Source organism: Schistosoma haematobium, chromosome 1 (assembly GCF_000699445.3).
Source record: "Schistosoma haematobium chromosome 1, whole genome shotgun sequence".
Lineage (NCBI taxonomy): Eukaryota > Metazoa > Platyhelminthes > Trematoda > Strigeidida > Schistosomatidae > Schistosoma > Schistosoma haematobium.
Window position 1 is genome coordinate 26227571 of NC_067196.1, and position 17058 is coordinate 26244628.

General features: G+C 33.8%; 1 protein-coding gene across 2 annotated transcripts in view; it reads right to left on the reverse strand.

Annotated features, from left to right (window-relative positions):
• Positions 1-16598, reverse strand: part of DVL2_1 (Segment polarity protein dishevelled DVL-2) — a 38511-nt gene extending 21913 nt beyond the window's left edge. The window contains exons 1-9 of one of the 2 annotated variants that reach the window (XM_051214318.1): positions 16376-16598; positions 16264-16333; positions 16139-16230; positions 14513-14652; positions 13829-13870; positions 13015-13129; positions 10530-10635; positions 5400-5686; positions 764-975 (exon numbers count right to left, since the gene is read on the reverse strand). In XM_051214318.1, the coding sequence (XP_051073554.1) occupies positions 764-975; positions 5400-5686; positions 10530-10635; positions 13015-13129; positions 13829-13870; positions 14513-14652; positions 16139-16230; positions 16264-16333; positions 16376-16536 (1225 nt within the window). In that variant the 5' untranslated portion in view covers positions 16537-16598. Of the gene's footprint in view, positions 1-763; positions 5687-10529; positions 10636-13014; positions 13130-13828; positions 13871-14512; positions 14653-16138; positions 16231-16263; positions 16334-16375 lie in introns of both variants that reach the window. The other variant, XM_051214317.1, reaches the window with a different exon arrangement.
• Between the last annotated feature and the right edge of the window lie 460 nt (positions 16599-17058).

Here is a 17058-nt window from a genome sequence, read left to right on the forward strand (position 1 = left end):
CCCAACCTCTAGACAACTGAGCCAACATCCAACGGTGTTTATGTCTAACTCCAACCAATCCACGAAATTGCGAGACCATCTTCCATTCTCTGAGGAAGATACTAATCTCTACTTGACTTTTTTATCCACGATTTTGAGGTTGGTCACCAACTCTCTCACTAGTTGAAGTTCGGGTCCGATTGCTGGAGATACTGTATGCACAGATTCAACATATGAGAACGAAATGCAACCATAATTTCGTATATCTATTTAAGGTGATTTTTATTCAGTGAATTTTAACTCATTTCTGTAATTTTGATACATTGAGTTTCAGTGCAATATCGGTTTTATTTAGTTGTTTGACTCCCAATGAATTTTTCCTGTACTGATTATTTTACTACGATTTTTTTATTTAGTAACAATTACTCAGTTAATAAAACTCTCCAATTGATAATCATCGGAATGATGTATAGCTCAATTAGCTTGGATGTAGATTCGATCTTCTTTGACATTGTCCGACAAATCTTTCTAACAAGAATGCTCTTTTGAAGTAGAGCTATTGTGTATGGTAGTTGCAGTTATCGCCGTATAGCCTATATCCGTATCCCTAACTAAAAAAATTCATCGCCTTCAGAGTAACTTGATAAAAGATTAGATTACACAAAATCAAAAGAACGGGATTTACTTTTTTGTGTACCAAATCTAAACCGATTCGTGAAAACACAAAATAATCATTGAAACAAAATACTGCTAATGCAAGACAAAGCAAGGGAACATTTCTCACCAGGAATCATTGCCATTCCAGCAGCAGGTGATCCTGAACCAAAAAAAGGTGTATTTCCATCAAATCCGGGTGTTCCAAGTGCTCCAGTCATCGCATTTGTATGTAAGACCCAAGCCCGAGGATCAATTGGGCGAACTGGTTCTTGACGAGGAATTGTGAAGTAGTTCTTTGGACTGGGATCCCAACATTTTGCCACCACTAAAGTGATAGGACTGTGAAGTAAAAATTAAAGTAATATATTTTAATTTGTTTAGTTGTAAACAGGAAGTACTTAGGAATTTTATTCACATAAATAGATCAGATTTCTGAAAACACCGCCAGAAGGTAGCTAAAAAAGAATACTAAAGTTATGTGTATGAAAATAGCTTAAAATTGTTTGACAAAGTGTAGAAACATATGGATACATGGGGAGACTGTGTACTTCAGGTGATTGCTTTGGGTAGTTAAGCTCTCCGAGCAAACCTTTTTAATTGTAGAGCTTTCAGTGTTGTTCTAGACAGCCTATCAACCGATCAGAGAACTCAAAACTACTAAAAACAAAAGAATTCAACACACTTCAATAGCTCATAATCAGTTTCTAAAGTTTATTGTGTAACACTTAGAAGAGAAATTTAAGAGTGCTAGATTCTTCAGTAAAATATATGATCCTTGTTTATTCATTTCTTACTTAGGTACGAAAAACGTTGCTCAAGGAAAGCTTATAAATATTTACTATGGTGAAATGCAGGTAGGAGAATTTTCAAAGCTTTAAAAGAGGAAACATTCTGTATTCTGTAGATGCGTTTACATATAAAAATTTAAAGAAAAGATGTTTAATATTTTAAGATTCGTTTAACATTATTATAGTAAATGAATACCCTGAGATTAAGTAGTTCTTCTATATTCGAAATAACGAGTAATTTTGTTCACTAGTTTTACGTAGCGTAGCAGGTATTCAACAGGTTTGAAACAATAACATCCAAGAAACATAATGGAAACCTGACCATAATAAATCAAGTTTGGAATCAACAAGTGAGATTTAAAAATAAATACCAGTGTGAAATGACTCTAAGCTTAATATTTTGAAGATAAAACATGACTGAAAATGGCGGACCGTAACCGGTTTTGGGGTGTATGACCTAAGGTTCCCAACCACAGGTTACGACAATTCTGTGAATTACAAGCATATATTTTGTCTCCCTCTCCCACATAGCCTGGATCGATGGTCGCAGACCTAATGACTACTTTCTTTCTTCCAAGCTACGAATATCTACAACACCTTGTAAACAAACCAGTCGGTACATGCTTACAACCTTACCAACTAACTTGTCATTTTGGATAAATTTTACAAGTAAATACAATTCTTAATGGAAGGATGACCCCGATATAGAAAAAAAAAGAATTGGAATACATATAAATAAACAGTATATTCATAAAATCTAAAGATGATTAAGCTCTGTCTTTTTTAATTAGCTTTAAGACTATATATAACATCATATTTCTTTTATTAAACACTGAATATTTCCACTTTCATCCATGAATTTATCAGTCTCAACGCAATTCTGATATAGAGTAAATACTTATGTATTTAGCCTTAACGTATTGGGAGGCTTCCTTATAACTTACCACGCTACCTAAAATAAAACAAAAGTGAAGATTAGGATCCGTAACCTATAGAATAAAAGTAAATTGACCAAACTATTGTACCTGTGAAGTATATACATTTGGTGCAAACTATAAGTTCACAGTTTCGTGCAAACGGTTAAAACCTAAATAAGAATTAATCTTACGACTGATTTTATTACGTAGTAATTAATAATAACAACAAACAAAAAAGTAAAGTTATCATTGTTATCTGAAGGGAAGAAATTAATATTTACGTAATCGTGTTGTATGCTTCAAGACTCATTACCACGACGCGCAATTCTGACTAGTGTTGGGGGGTTTAGGAAGAAAGTTAGGGGTGGCCAAACCAAAACGTGTAATCAGTGCTTGAAGTCACTAACTTCTGGTCTGAGCCATGTTGGTACATACAAACTACTTGGTTGTGTTCCGCATGACTATCGTATCTAATGGTTGGAGACTCTTGGTGACATGGCTCATAACCGATCACAATGGCGTAGGTGTATACACTCTTTGTATTCCCTTACACTGTGAGATTAAAATTACTACATACCTTTCTTTCTCCAAACTAATTATTTCTTGTATTATATTCTTATATGCATTCGTTGTTTTATATATCACTACTATTGAAGTAACTACTGTGAATTTGGTGTTCATCTTTTTGTGCTGAGGTGTGGCAACTTGGACCGATGCATATGTCTGGTCCTACTTTGTAGCTGACTGGCTGACTAAACCTTGTTGTTAAAAGGGACTTTTGTTTGAGCTACAGTAACTATTAATATACAGGTTTTGTGAAAATATTAAAATTTTCATAGTTCACAACATTATGAACTGATTTTAATCGGACAATCATTTCGAAACCAGTAACATTATCAAATATATTTGATTGTTAAGATTAATAGTTTGTTTATCTTAATATCAGTAACTTAACTACTCAATTATTCAACTGTCATTAATAAAATTAAAGGTCTGAACATAAAAAGTATCGACTTAAAAAATGTTTCTAATTTTTTATGTTATACATAACTTGAGATGAATATATATGGAAAAAATGTATAGAATAAATTCGTCTATGTTTTACTGTAACAAACTGGATTTTTTTCAACAGCTTGATTCCTCAAGCACTTGACAAATAAAAACACAATAGTACTGGGATAATGGTATAATTTTATACTTTGTCATACCGGAAGACACACCAAGACCATGGTTGGTAAGTGTCCCTGTTATGTGCTAATTTAATCCATAATTAACCATTGAATTCGGCGGCTTGGTGATTTATGAATTATTTGGAATTCAACCGCTGAGTTGCAGCTTCGAGTCCCCCCTACATATTCCCATTTGATCAACTGAGTAATAGTGTGGTGTGTGCTACTTATGTCTACATAAGTAGTATATAACGCTAGTCAGAAATAGAATGTTTGGCAGCAGAGGGTTGAGAATATCGAGGAGGGAAGAACGGGAACAGAAAGCAATTGGTACGGAAATGCAGGGACAATGAAGTGTGAGACAATTAATGAACATTCTACAAATAAATTATTGGAGTTTGGTTTTTCTATTTTATCAAGTTGCTCTGTAATTTTGTGCTAAATATAGACGGTTGTCCTCGTTTGTGTTCTCCTTCACCACAATATTACTAGATATCGCACAAAGGCAAATATATGATCCTTGATTATTGAATTACAAGAAAGAATTTCATTAGAGTTGTTTTTGCGATCATAAAACGTCGAGGATTTAAGATTTATTATTGTTTATAATTAAACTGGCAAATCATATATTGGTTTGAACGCCCACCATTCTTGTGGCCTATCCTGATTTAACTATTAATCAATGGAAACTGTACTCTTCTTCTAAATATGACTGTTACTCATAATCACTCATCAGTATGCCCTTATTGTTCATTGATTTAGATTATTGTCTCTTTTTGATGAAACTATATTTCACATTTTTATAGTAATTAAAGTTAAATTTTAGAAAAATCCAATGTATTAAGGAGAACATTTTACGTGTCCTAACTAGTTACGCTCAAACTACGATTCAATAGTATTAACAGTATCGTGTTTGAAAAAGATATATATATAGTCGAAGTAAATTACACAGTAGGTACAGAATAAATACAGTGTCTGAAGGAATAGAAGAAAACCTTGTATGCAAACGTAAACTGATCACCATTATTTGTGTATGAGCGGTTAGTTAAAGCTAACACAACAACTGGACTGCTACACAGGACAAAAAAGACGTAAAACGTAAATTATATGAATCACTTATATAAAGTAAACTTTGATCGATCAGTTGAAGTTTCCTTCTATGAATGCAAAACGCCGATACCACTTGGTCAAGATGAAATTTAACTTGACTGACAGGTTTAGAGCTAATTCACTATATTCCGCGTGGTACTAATGACAGAAAAAACGATTACGCTATATTACCAATTTCCTGAACATTGACATAAAATGCTACTTGGCTTTTTGTGGTGTTATATCTTGAGATTGAAGTTTGATATGGTCCAATGGTGATCGTTAAAATCGAGTTTATTCTACTACGAATAGATTCTATGGCGGACTCCATAGAATGACAGCTGATACACCATACTTCAACAATAATCCACGATTACGAAGGAACATAGGAAGGTGAGAGTACCGGAAAACGTGATGGTTAAGCGAACAAAATAACAAAATTCCGCATATATAGGGTAACAAAAGCATGACCCTAGAGCATACTAAAAGTAGTAACAACCAATCAGAAAAAAACGAAAGTATGTTTTAGAAAAATTGTACTCGTAGTTATCGTTATCACAAAGAAATTTTCATGCACTGACAAAATGGATAACCTATGATTTTCTTAGCAAGTGGTTAATCACCAAATATCAGTTTATGATGCCAAAAAATTTAACTCCTACAAGAAAACTATGCTGGTCATTCATTGTTGTGGCATTTGCCTTATTATGATTCTCTTGAAGTTTACTTTTAAACGTTTGGTGAGAAAATAAGTATAAATAATAGATAAATGGAAAAATAGTAAATATGCCGTGAATTACCCAGGCTTTTGAACTTCCTCACGTAAAACTCTTACGGCCTCATCATTACTCATATCTTCGAAGCTGATTCTATTTACTTCTAGTATCATATCTCCAGGTTCTATTCGACCATCTTGTGCAACAGCTCCACCACGCATAATAGATCCTACGTAGATACCACCATCTCCTGCTTTGTTGGATTGACCAACAATACTGATTCCAAGAAAATTCACTGAATCCATATTCAAAGTGACGGTAATTATATTGAGAGACATTGTGGAATCGGTTACACTGCTAAAAGAAGTAGCCTAAATTGAATGAAAAGAAAAAAATAATGTAACCAAGCTTCGTGAAATTGATCCTCATAATATCTAGGGAAAAAACGACAATAGATGGGAATTAAATCAAATTAATTATAAACACATAATAAATAAACATGTTGAACATTATTCTCAGCTTATGATGGGCATGATCGACTGAAATTAACCCTTGGCATGTGAGTAATATAAGTATACAGGATAATTATTAAAATGTTGTACAACTACATTTAACGAACAGGTAACAGAAGAAAATCTTAAAATATTTCCTAAACAAGATGGAGAAACCAAAGCATTGAAATATATATATGAATGAATGAATGAGTGCACAAATATCTCTCGATTTGGTTAAGCCAGTAGAGTTTCCTTCTCATTCAAGTAACCAGTTGGAGTTGTGTATTGGAAGCTTCTATATGAGTATCCAAATCAGATAACGCACAACACAACACCCGTAACTGCACGTAGCTTTCCTTTCTGGATTTCCTAACCTGACCAATTTAATCCATAAACACTTCTGAATTATCATCTTTTTTACAGCTAAGGTGTATCATTTTACTGAATTACTCTAGAAAATCGATATTTCAAATATTGTGTACCCGGTGAAAATTAAGAAAATAGGAAACCGAATTTAGTTTATTCAGCAAATCTAGTTATTCTCTTTCCAGTAGAAAAAAACACAGATAGATGTGACCAAATATTTTGACTCTCCGGTTCTCTATTTAAAACAGTTGACATCACGATAGGATAAAATTCTATCCATAAATCAGCATAGAAAAAACGTCTAGACAGCTTCCCCAAAGGAAAAAAATGTAGAACTAGACGTAAATGATACAAATCTGGTAAGATTAATCACCCGGAAGCTGGATATATTACGTGATAGAGCAGACATAAATAATGAAAATGTGAAGCCTCAAACATTTTTTCAATCTGTCATTTCTGGGTTGATACATTCTTAGTTGTTTGAATACTTACAATAATATGTTTATTATACATAAAAATGTCAGCAATTCTAAAGTAATGATCGATCATACTATAACAACTACTACTCATACCATATGGATATGGGGAAAAGCAATAAATAACTACGCAAAAACTACAACTCAAATAAATTTTAAGTCCCATAGTTTTTACTAAGTCCTCTAGGATATTACTCATCGAAATAAAAAGATAAGACATTTATTATTATTATTATTTGAACACATGAATATTGGTACAAGAGAGCGCCAATATATATGCGCCACACAAAACAATGAAAATTCGAAGAGAAGTACAAAAAAAACTAAGGAGCGCAAAAGAAGAGAACAATAACGAAGAGATTGGTGTAAGGTAGTGTGGTAGTAACGAGGGAACGAAAAGGTACAATCAGAAGAAATCTTCCAGTTAAGGGAGACACAACCACTTTTTATGAAGAAAGTAAAAGAAGGTTACAGCAGGATTGCCACTGGCTTCTATTCTGAGCCATATCGGATAACGTCTCTAGCCACTGTGTTCCATCATCTCTCGGACTCCAACCAGGGAGTCGTGAAGGACCAACAGAAGCCAGTCCTTTGCAGCTTTCTTTCATGCCACGACACCATGTCATACACTGACCACCTCTCCGCTTCTTCCAACCAGTCCCAGAGTCGGCAAATAATGCACGACGTGGAATTCTCTGGGACGACATTCGTAGAACATGTCCAAGTCACCGAAGTCGGTGTTTCAAGATGGTGACACCAATTGCATTATCATCTCTGTGCCCGAACACACGATGCCGAACCTCTGCATTACTGACATGGTGTTGCCACTGAATGTCAGCAATCCTTCGGAGACAGCGATGATCGAACACAGAGAGTTGTCTAATGTCCTCAACTCGGAGAGACCAGGTTTCACAAGCATAGAGCAAAACTGCTCTCACCGACGCGTTGTAGATCCGACCTTTTACAGCCAGACTAACATCACGAAGGCGCCAAAGGTGGCCCAGATTGGCATAAGCCGCTCTGGCTTTCACTATTCGTGCATTGATCTCATCACTCACACCCCCACCAGCACTTATGCAGCTACCTAGATACACGAACTTCTCGACTACTTCTATCTGTTCACCGTCCAGGGTGAGTACAGGATTGGAATCCTGCCAGTCTTGTAGAAGTACTTTGCACTTCGAAGGTGCAAAGCACATACCATACCTACGGACACTGATTGCCAACTGATTTATAGACATAAGACATTCAGATCATAGTTTATATTCTAATACTAGACACTTAACGGTCCCTGCCATTTTAGTGCAAGTAACAAATATGGTATTTGTTACCTACAAGCTTCAATCGATTGCACTTTTACAAATATGAGTCATTATTTACGAAAAAGTATCCAGTTTTACTTGACTATGATTTTCGTACAACCGAATAAACTGCTTACAAAAGTATCCGCCACAATTTTTAAGGCGAAAAATGAGCGACATGTAAACTATTTCTGAGGGTATTTAATACAAACCGTTACTTGAATACCTTAAAGTACAAAACACTCAACGTTTTTTTGTTAAATCCTCAATTATTTCATCCCAAGTAGAATTATCATCAGTAAACAGTTGGCAACTAACAAGAAATAATAGAATTCACGAGTTAATCTAAGCTAGACCACCAATGGAAACCTGGAAGCACTGGAAGGCTCTTTTAACCTGGTATAAGACTCTTCACTAGTGCACATCCACGATCCCGCACGTGGATTTCGAACCCAGGATCTTCGGTCGTCCAGTGCTTCCAGGTTTTCAATGGTGGTCTGGTCCAGATCGACTCGTAAATTCAACCGTTAAAATACCACAATCTCCACAAATTCCCATACTAACAACAAGAAATATACATCGAGAACTTTTAAAAGTATATTTTTAAAAATATTTCTATATTCAGCATATAAGAGTTCTATCGAAATGATTAAAAATCGTGCACTGTCATTTAAAAAATCAGAAAAAAAGGAAACTCTATTCTTTCACTTGATAATCAGCCTAGTGTGTATGTGCGAAGGCCCAGTCAATTATATACGACTGTGAAGTTGATATTTCCGTTGCTATTATGTTCATTATTAGAGGTCACAATTTTTAGCGTAAAATAATTATTCAGTAATTCATTTATTTAATTTTTAAAAAATAAAAAACATTATTTTGTAATTCTATAGGAAGCAAGCCGAAACAAGACGCCAAATTAAAGACTGAGATTGATAGAGGAGTGTATGCATAGAACTCGTTCATGTGGACACACAACAGCTACAGTACAGTTGAATAGAGACTGTAGAGGTTTTTTCATTTCAAGCAGTAGCTATTTTACATTATTACTGGTTATATGTTAAAGTTTGAAAGAATACACAGTCTCATTCGGATAAAGATAAATGCTGATATATAGTAAAAATGTATGTAGAAGAGTGAAGAAACTTGATTTTTAACTAGTATACTTGAGGGAAAATTATTTATTGGAGCATTTTTTTGGAAACCCAAGAAATATAATGGGAGTGACACTCGCACTAAACATAAATCCTAACATAAGTTAAATCGGAAGATAGACTTCATGACTTAGATATATGTTAAATGGTATATTAGTTATTCATAAGAGTGGTTAGCTTGAGTTGAGTTGTAACATCTTCGTTTTAAATTTACTGTACACAATCACTGTTTTTTTAAATTTCATCTTTCATTATAATTTCTATTTACCAATAGTAATGATTTAATGTACATGAAATATACCTTAATTGAAGTCACTTTAGTCAAGATACAAGAGAAAAACGCTTTTAGTGTGTTAAAACCTTTCAAATCTGTCTGTATTGTATATACATTTATATATACATAAATGGAACACTGTAAGATTATTGATCAAAAATAGAAAATGTCAGAATGCAAATGAATGACATATTTACATATTATTGAAATGTCAGTAGTAGACGATGGATCTACATAAAAATAGGTTTCGACAATAGGAAAAAAACAAATTCTATGACATTTTTAAAAAAATTTCTGATCAGTGAAAAATAAAACTGTAGAATACAGCAGAGATACAAGAGAAAAATGCATGTAGAAATGAGATAAATATTTTTGGAATGACAGAGATGACAGCCAATCTATAAACATACATTCATTCATCAGATAGAAAAAAAATTGAATATGATAATGATGATGATGGTAAACAATTTTCTGCATATGTATTGCATGGCAAATTAATTAACTATCAATTAACATTAGAAGACTTTATGATATCAATACCACTCTGTTATTGATTGATTTTGTTATACAATGAAATGTGAAAACGTAAAGGGTTTGGAAGAGAATGATTACGATGATTGTCACTGACATACAGAAACTGTAGATAGTTTTAAGATATTAATCACATGAATCGACAGATTGTCAAAATCAATTTAAGCTCATTATTTACCTGCATTTTTTGGTAATATAGAGATACCTATATCAGCCTCACTTGCGATAATTCTAATTTTTCTTATTTTCGTATTTACGTACTAATAGTTAATGTACTTGAGTCTCATTCGATGAATATTTTCAAGTAAGCTTCAACTAAGGGGTATATACGGTTGTAAAAGGGAATAAACTAGACCAATAAACAAAGAGTAGTTAGTTTTCAATGATACAATTATTAAACATTTTGTTTACCTTAAAAAGGTACTACTTACTGAATGGCGTGAGTAAAAAGTACCTTAGGTTAATCAAAAAAATCTAGCAATAATTTAATGAACAGTGTTGTTTTTCAGATTATAAAGACTGATACGTTCGGTGTAAAGGTAAGACTGAAGTGAGGAAATTGTTATTTTGTTTCTATACAGTTCAAATATAAACTTGCGATGATAAAACTATGGAACTTACATCTTCACTGGTACGTCTTATTGGAAGAATTCGTCTGTGTCTTCGTTGTCTTCTATGTCTTGGATATTTAGCCGAAGACATAGTTGTACCTGTTGCTGTTGAAAATCTACATAGAAAAGTTAAAAAAAAGCAAAAACGAAAACTTAAAATATGACAAAACTGACACTGATAAATCACTAAACAATACAAGTATTGCGCTACAATTACCAAATAAATTCGGAAACATTTTTAAATAACACTTCTCAAAAGCCGTTAATTTTAAATTGAAAAATTAATGAAGAATATTTGTAGCTTATAATATTAATGTCTTGATAATACCACTTTTAGAATTAATATCATAAAGGGTGGAAATTTCAATGATTTACATTACAATCATATTCAAACTATCGAACCTACATCAAAGGATAGTAAGATCACTGGTGTTGAGAGGAGGCAGGTAAGGAAAGAACAGCCACTTTGAACAGAACAAGAAACGACAAAAAAGGACAAGAATTAATGAATTATGAACTTATTGGTGAATTAGGCAGAAATCTAGCCAAACGTCAAAATAGTCAGATTTAAACTGAATCGAGGAAATTAAAAGTTAGTTAAAACAAAAACTGGTGTATTGAAGAAAAGTGGGGTAAATCTAGCAAGGCATCACGGTCAAATATTGAATGGGAAACATATTTCGCCGCGTCAAAATAATAGCATAGACGGAGATGTTACAATCCAACTTATCGAAAGAATCGTGTACAACTCTCAAGATACACAGTTGTTGATAATAATCCATACAGTCAATTAAAAGATTTTGCTTTGGTAACAGAATGCCTCAAATAAACGATGACAGTAAAAATATATCATGTAATGTAGCTGCCTTTTTGAACACTATGAGATTCATAATATAGCCAAAGAAAAAACGGGTAGTCTGAACGACAATCATGATGTTCAGAAACATACGAAATTTAAGAGAACTAAGCAGTTTTTGATTCGAAAATGAAGGATAAACGAAATACTATGGGTATGTCAGTAACAAAACAACTGATGTGTATCAACTTGATTTTAAATGGTTTAGATCATCCTCTTTTTGATATTTTTTGACTGAAATTTGACCATCTGAAAAGTCTCAAGTAGAACGAAACAGGCGTTTTGGATTCCACGCCTAGCCACATTTCGTCCATTCTATATAATATTGATTTGAGTGCTACAATTCATAATAAATGCAAGTACTGAACCTAAACTTTGATCTAAATATGTCAGCCATACTTTTTAAACTCAATTAAATGCACAGAAGTAGAGTACTATGATGTGATGGCGTTCTTAAATCTCTTTTCTAACAAAGCACATGATGAAAACTTATGAACTTCAGTACATACAAAGATAAAGCATGAGCAGACCATAACTGAGGCACAATAGTAACAACTCAATAGCTTATAAAAATGTCATGTAAGGCTTGTATGGTCACTTCGATTGAGTTAAATGAACCACATTAATGAAATATTCATGGTTAACGAGTATTCCAGTTAGCCCTATCATTTAATTACCGATAGAAAAAGCAAAAGTCACGTTAACATCCGAAAAACCATCATTTATTCAACATATCAAGAACATCTAGAATAATCCAATTAGCTCCTAGCAGATTTTATATGAAAGTAATAAAAAAAAGTGAGACAGCTAGAAGATATACCCAAAAAACAAAAGTTACAATGATGCAGGTAAGAAAAATAAATATATATTACAAAACCAACAGTAAGTCAGCTCCACCATCAGTCCGATTAACCGAGTTGTCGGAGACATCGATGAGCTTTTGAGTCAGCAGTCAACTAGCGTCACTGATCTAAATGTACATAGAGGTTTATAATCGCCATCTCTATGGGGGGATGATATAAAAAAACATAACAAGAGGATTCGAAAAACCGCAAATCCTTAAAAACCATAGTATTTAGATGAGATGCCTTTCAAAAGATACATAGTTGTGGAATATGTACGCTGCTTAAAAAATCCCACCTACTGAATAGAGGTAAGGATTGTTTGACCCAATAAACTGCCATTATATAAATGACAGACTAACCATTACCACTAACGAGACCTATTTCTCCTGTATAAAACAACGAAAATCAAGGTCAAACAAACCAACAAATAAAAATGATCTCAATTGCACAAACCTGTACCCAGTAATGAAGGAAGATTTCACACATATATTTACAAAAACTAGATGGAATCAAAACAACCGGAAAACTCAAAGAATGATAAACGACAACAATCTTCATCTTGAGTTCAGAACTTTCACTACATTAAATGTATCTTCCGAAAGTGACTGCTATTATGTATAATAATAAGACTAGCCAGGAGTTTGATGCTTGTTCAGGAACCTAAGCCGAAGTAATTTCCCAGAAAATGTTTTCCAACCGTAACGCAAAGGTGTATTTAGTGCTTAGCTGGGGATCTAGTGAAGTTGTTTCTATTTGTAAAAAAACCTAACCCCTTTTAAATTAAGCTGACATACCTGCTTGATTCGTCTTCTGAATCGAAAAAGCTTGTGGATTCCAGATCTGAACTCATCATGGATGAAGATGTTTCATAGTTTTGGATTCTTTGACCAAGTTTAGCCAAGCGCGAACCTGAGAAGAAACGAAGTTTTCAGAAATAAAGCATTGTCTCAAGGATACCAAATATCACAACAGATTTATAAAGCTTTTAAGTTTATGAATATGTATATAACTGGAATGAGATTATGCTCAACAATTATACATTTATACAAACTATTAGACGTACTATGTCAAAATTACAACAGTTGTGTGACCGGTAAGAAACCTGAGACCTTTTTGAAGTCGCCTAATAATATGTCGACAACTAAAATAACTCTTTCAACAAAAGTATGTGCTTACTATTTACAGCCAATGATATGAATGAATGTGCAACTTACCATGTGACCACATGTCCATATCTTAGAATTTGGGGAGTCCTATGAGGGCTATATAGGCTATGTGGTTAACTGACCTAAAGACAAAATGACATTAAAACATGAGGCATAATTTCTAACAGTTCTATTCACGCAAATAAGCTATATCCTTATTTAGACTTAACGTAAGCCAATATCCATGATCCTAGGCATTTTAATGAGTTGCATAAATTTAAGAGAAAATCTGAAGTTTGGCCAACTGAACTAGTTTTAGTGATCAGTAGGCAAAAACTGGAGTGATGATTCTCATTATTTTGAGATATAAACTTAGTGGCTTACCACTGACTGTTTCCTGTGGGACAAAAAGCGAATTAAGAAGCACTTATATTACAACCTGGGCTAAAATTTTATCGCTTACCATGCTTGTAATTATGAAAATTTTTCAGAGGAGGAACCCGATCTATTAAAAATAAAAGTAAACTTAAGACAGATTTAAACACATTTACAGGAAATTACCTTTAAAAATTTAATGAACACTTAAGCTTATTGTTAAATTAGATTACAAAACCAACCAGTTCTAAATATCATGAAATATTGAGAACTACCCCTATTAAACATGTAGTAAATTATCAGAAGTCAGGTTTACATAAGAAAGCATGGTTGATTTCAATCTTTACTGTATTTGGAGTTCAAACAGAAGTTCGTACTTCTACTTACTAGATAACAGAAATAAATTATGTACTTTTGATAAGATATCACAAGATGTATTTCAAGGAAAACGAAATAAATTTCGGTGTCGACGGTTACACATCAGTCCATGTATCACACAGCGCCTTATCCTGGAAGATACATTTGCAATGCATACTGAAATGTACATTTTTCCTTAAGAGTCAACACCATTTTGGCTAGGGCCCGATCGAAAACAGAGGAATAAAGATAAGAAACCTAGCTGAATGGTTTTTGATGTGATACACCTGACCAATAAATTAAGTGATACCAACTTAACGAAAGTCTAGTTGCTAGAACTAGTGCAAATAAATATTACAGATGAAATGTCAACAAAATTATAATTAAACAAAACTGGAAATTCTACGTCACTAACCACCGCTATACACTGAGTCTGTCTCGACACAAGTATCACATTCCTCAAGACCATGCCCTGTTGTCCCAATGGCATGTTCTTGTTCACTGGGGATTTCATTTTTCGAGGCACTGTGTATATTGTCGGGAGTTTTGTTGAAGCTGAAATAGAATAATTTCTTTATTATAAGAGATGACATAATGCAAAACATACATTTGTCGAAATACCAAACACTTTTGTATTACCTCAAGTCAATGTAGTAAAACAGCAAAAAATAACTCATATTAAAATAGGTCCTTTGAGCAGTTTAAAATGGAACGCGTTAATGATTTCCTTTTGATTAGCTCACAGTTTACCACTTAGAATATTACGTAGAAAATAGATTAAGGCGTGGTCCAAGCCACAAAACGGTAAGTAGAGGAAAATAAAACAATATTAAGACTTGTTAAAAGTCAGCATACATTTTACAGCGACGACTGTAACATATGTGAGGTAGGAAAGCTATCTCTATATTTTCCGGGTACCAACGTTAAAAACTTTGTGCACGTGTTTGGTGTGCGACCCAGTGAACTACATACTACTCAAACATAAGTGTAAAGTATATTATTTTTTCATATTAAAGAGCAAATGTTACAGGAGTTCTTATAAATTTGATAAAAGCACTTTATTTTCGTCAGTAAAACGTAGTGCTCCCAAGTTTCGGTTCTACAATTTTCGTGAGAATAATTAGCCAACCTGTGTCAAATATAATGATCGCTATCAAAGCAACATTAATTGTGGCATAAATTTATTCCCAGAAAGTTTGTATATATATATATATATATATATATATATATATATATATATATATATAGCATAGACAAAAGTCAATATTTCGAGGATTCGTTCTCACCAAAGATAAACATAACAGTTGAATTGTTAGGCTTTGTTGATGGCAAGCTAATTTTTTGTGCAGATAATAAGCATATCAGTGCTGGCAATGCTTATGCTTCGCATACAATGCTCTGATATCAAACTTCCGTACATCAGGAGGGTGATATATTTGCTGCGACCAAAACCAGTACATAACTACTCCATGATTTAACTATATCTGTTAAATCGAACTACTAAAAGATTCGTTTGATTACTCAATCAACATTAAATTTAAGCCAATCAGTTTACTATCAACATGACGTTGCATCAAATGTCTTGCAACCTTTAGCTGCTAATATACCCTTAAGGCAAAGAGAAACACATAATACGGTCTAACACAAAAAATTCGACCCTCGAGCTTTTTCTTCGGCAATTCCCAAAGAACCTTCAAAGTAAAGAGGAGCTAGAACCAGGAGTGTAAGTCTACGAAACTTCGTTCCTTTAATTGAAGGAAGTGAACTCCAATAAGTAAATATCACCTGCTGCTAACAACAAACATCCCAATTTCCTGATTTCGGGGAAATCTTGAAGGAATGTGGCAAAAACCCCGAAATTTCGAAGTATTCGGAAAAACTCTGCAAGATCTTTGTGGAAAATTAGGGTTCTCATCAATGCTTCCCCAGACTTTCTGGAAAACTACGAATTTTCAAACGACTTTGGGAAAGACAAGAATTCCCCGAAACCCAGAGGTTTGCGTGTAGTTTGATGTTTAACTTCACTTTAAACAAAACTCACTTTGTAGAATTTTTATTTTGACTGGAAAGGTGGTTTTCACCTGCGCCGTTTGAATGGTTATCTGATTTTGTACTACTATCTGCAGAAACAAGCTGACAAACATGAAAATATATGACTGTGAATACCCATGAAATAACTTTTCCGTTGAAACATGGTAGTCTTGCATCATCATCCGCTATTTCTTCTTTCACGACTCTTTATAAGAAACATAACGATTAGTCTTTACAAGGAACGCACCCGAAATCAGCATCAACTGATTTGAAGAAAAACTTGTAATTTGGTCGGTTTAGAGCATTTTTAAAGTCCCCTAAGGTAACAGCGCTCGGACATACAGCAATTTTAACTAAATAGGGGGTCTCTTCGTCATCTATGTGGTATATAATCTTTGTATCATCCATTTGGAGCAGCTCTTATAGAGACGCATTCATAATAGGACCTGTAATGAAATTTCCCTGTTGGTTGGTTTAAACAACAAAGGTGAAAGAAACTATTCTACACTGGCAATTTAAAAGCATGGGTTCAGGTATTCATTTTATTTTTTCTGTATGCTTTTTATGAGCTTCCTGAATGACTTACTTAAACTGTGTACACTGTTTCACATTCAGTTTCAGTTTAGAAAGGACAAGATGCTTGATGGCCTGTGTTAGTCCTGGCAATGGTCGTCTCTCAGTTGATTCAACTTTCTTTTGAAAGAGTTGACGGATGGAGCCTCAACCACGTGCTGAGGTACTGAGTTCCACTCGTTGATGATTCGATGGGAAAGTCGATAGTCAGCTGACAAGTAATTTGTTCTGGGCTTGTGAACTTTTTCGGAGTGTCCTCGTAAATTCTGTTTTGGAAGACAAGAAAAATGGGGGCATATCAGGTGCAAATTTGGCACTAAGCAGTTTGAAAACTGCAATCAAGTCGCCTCTAGTTCT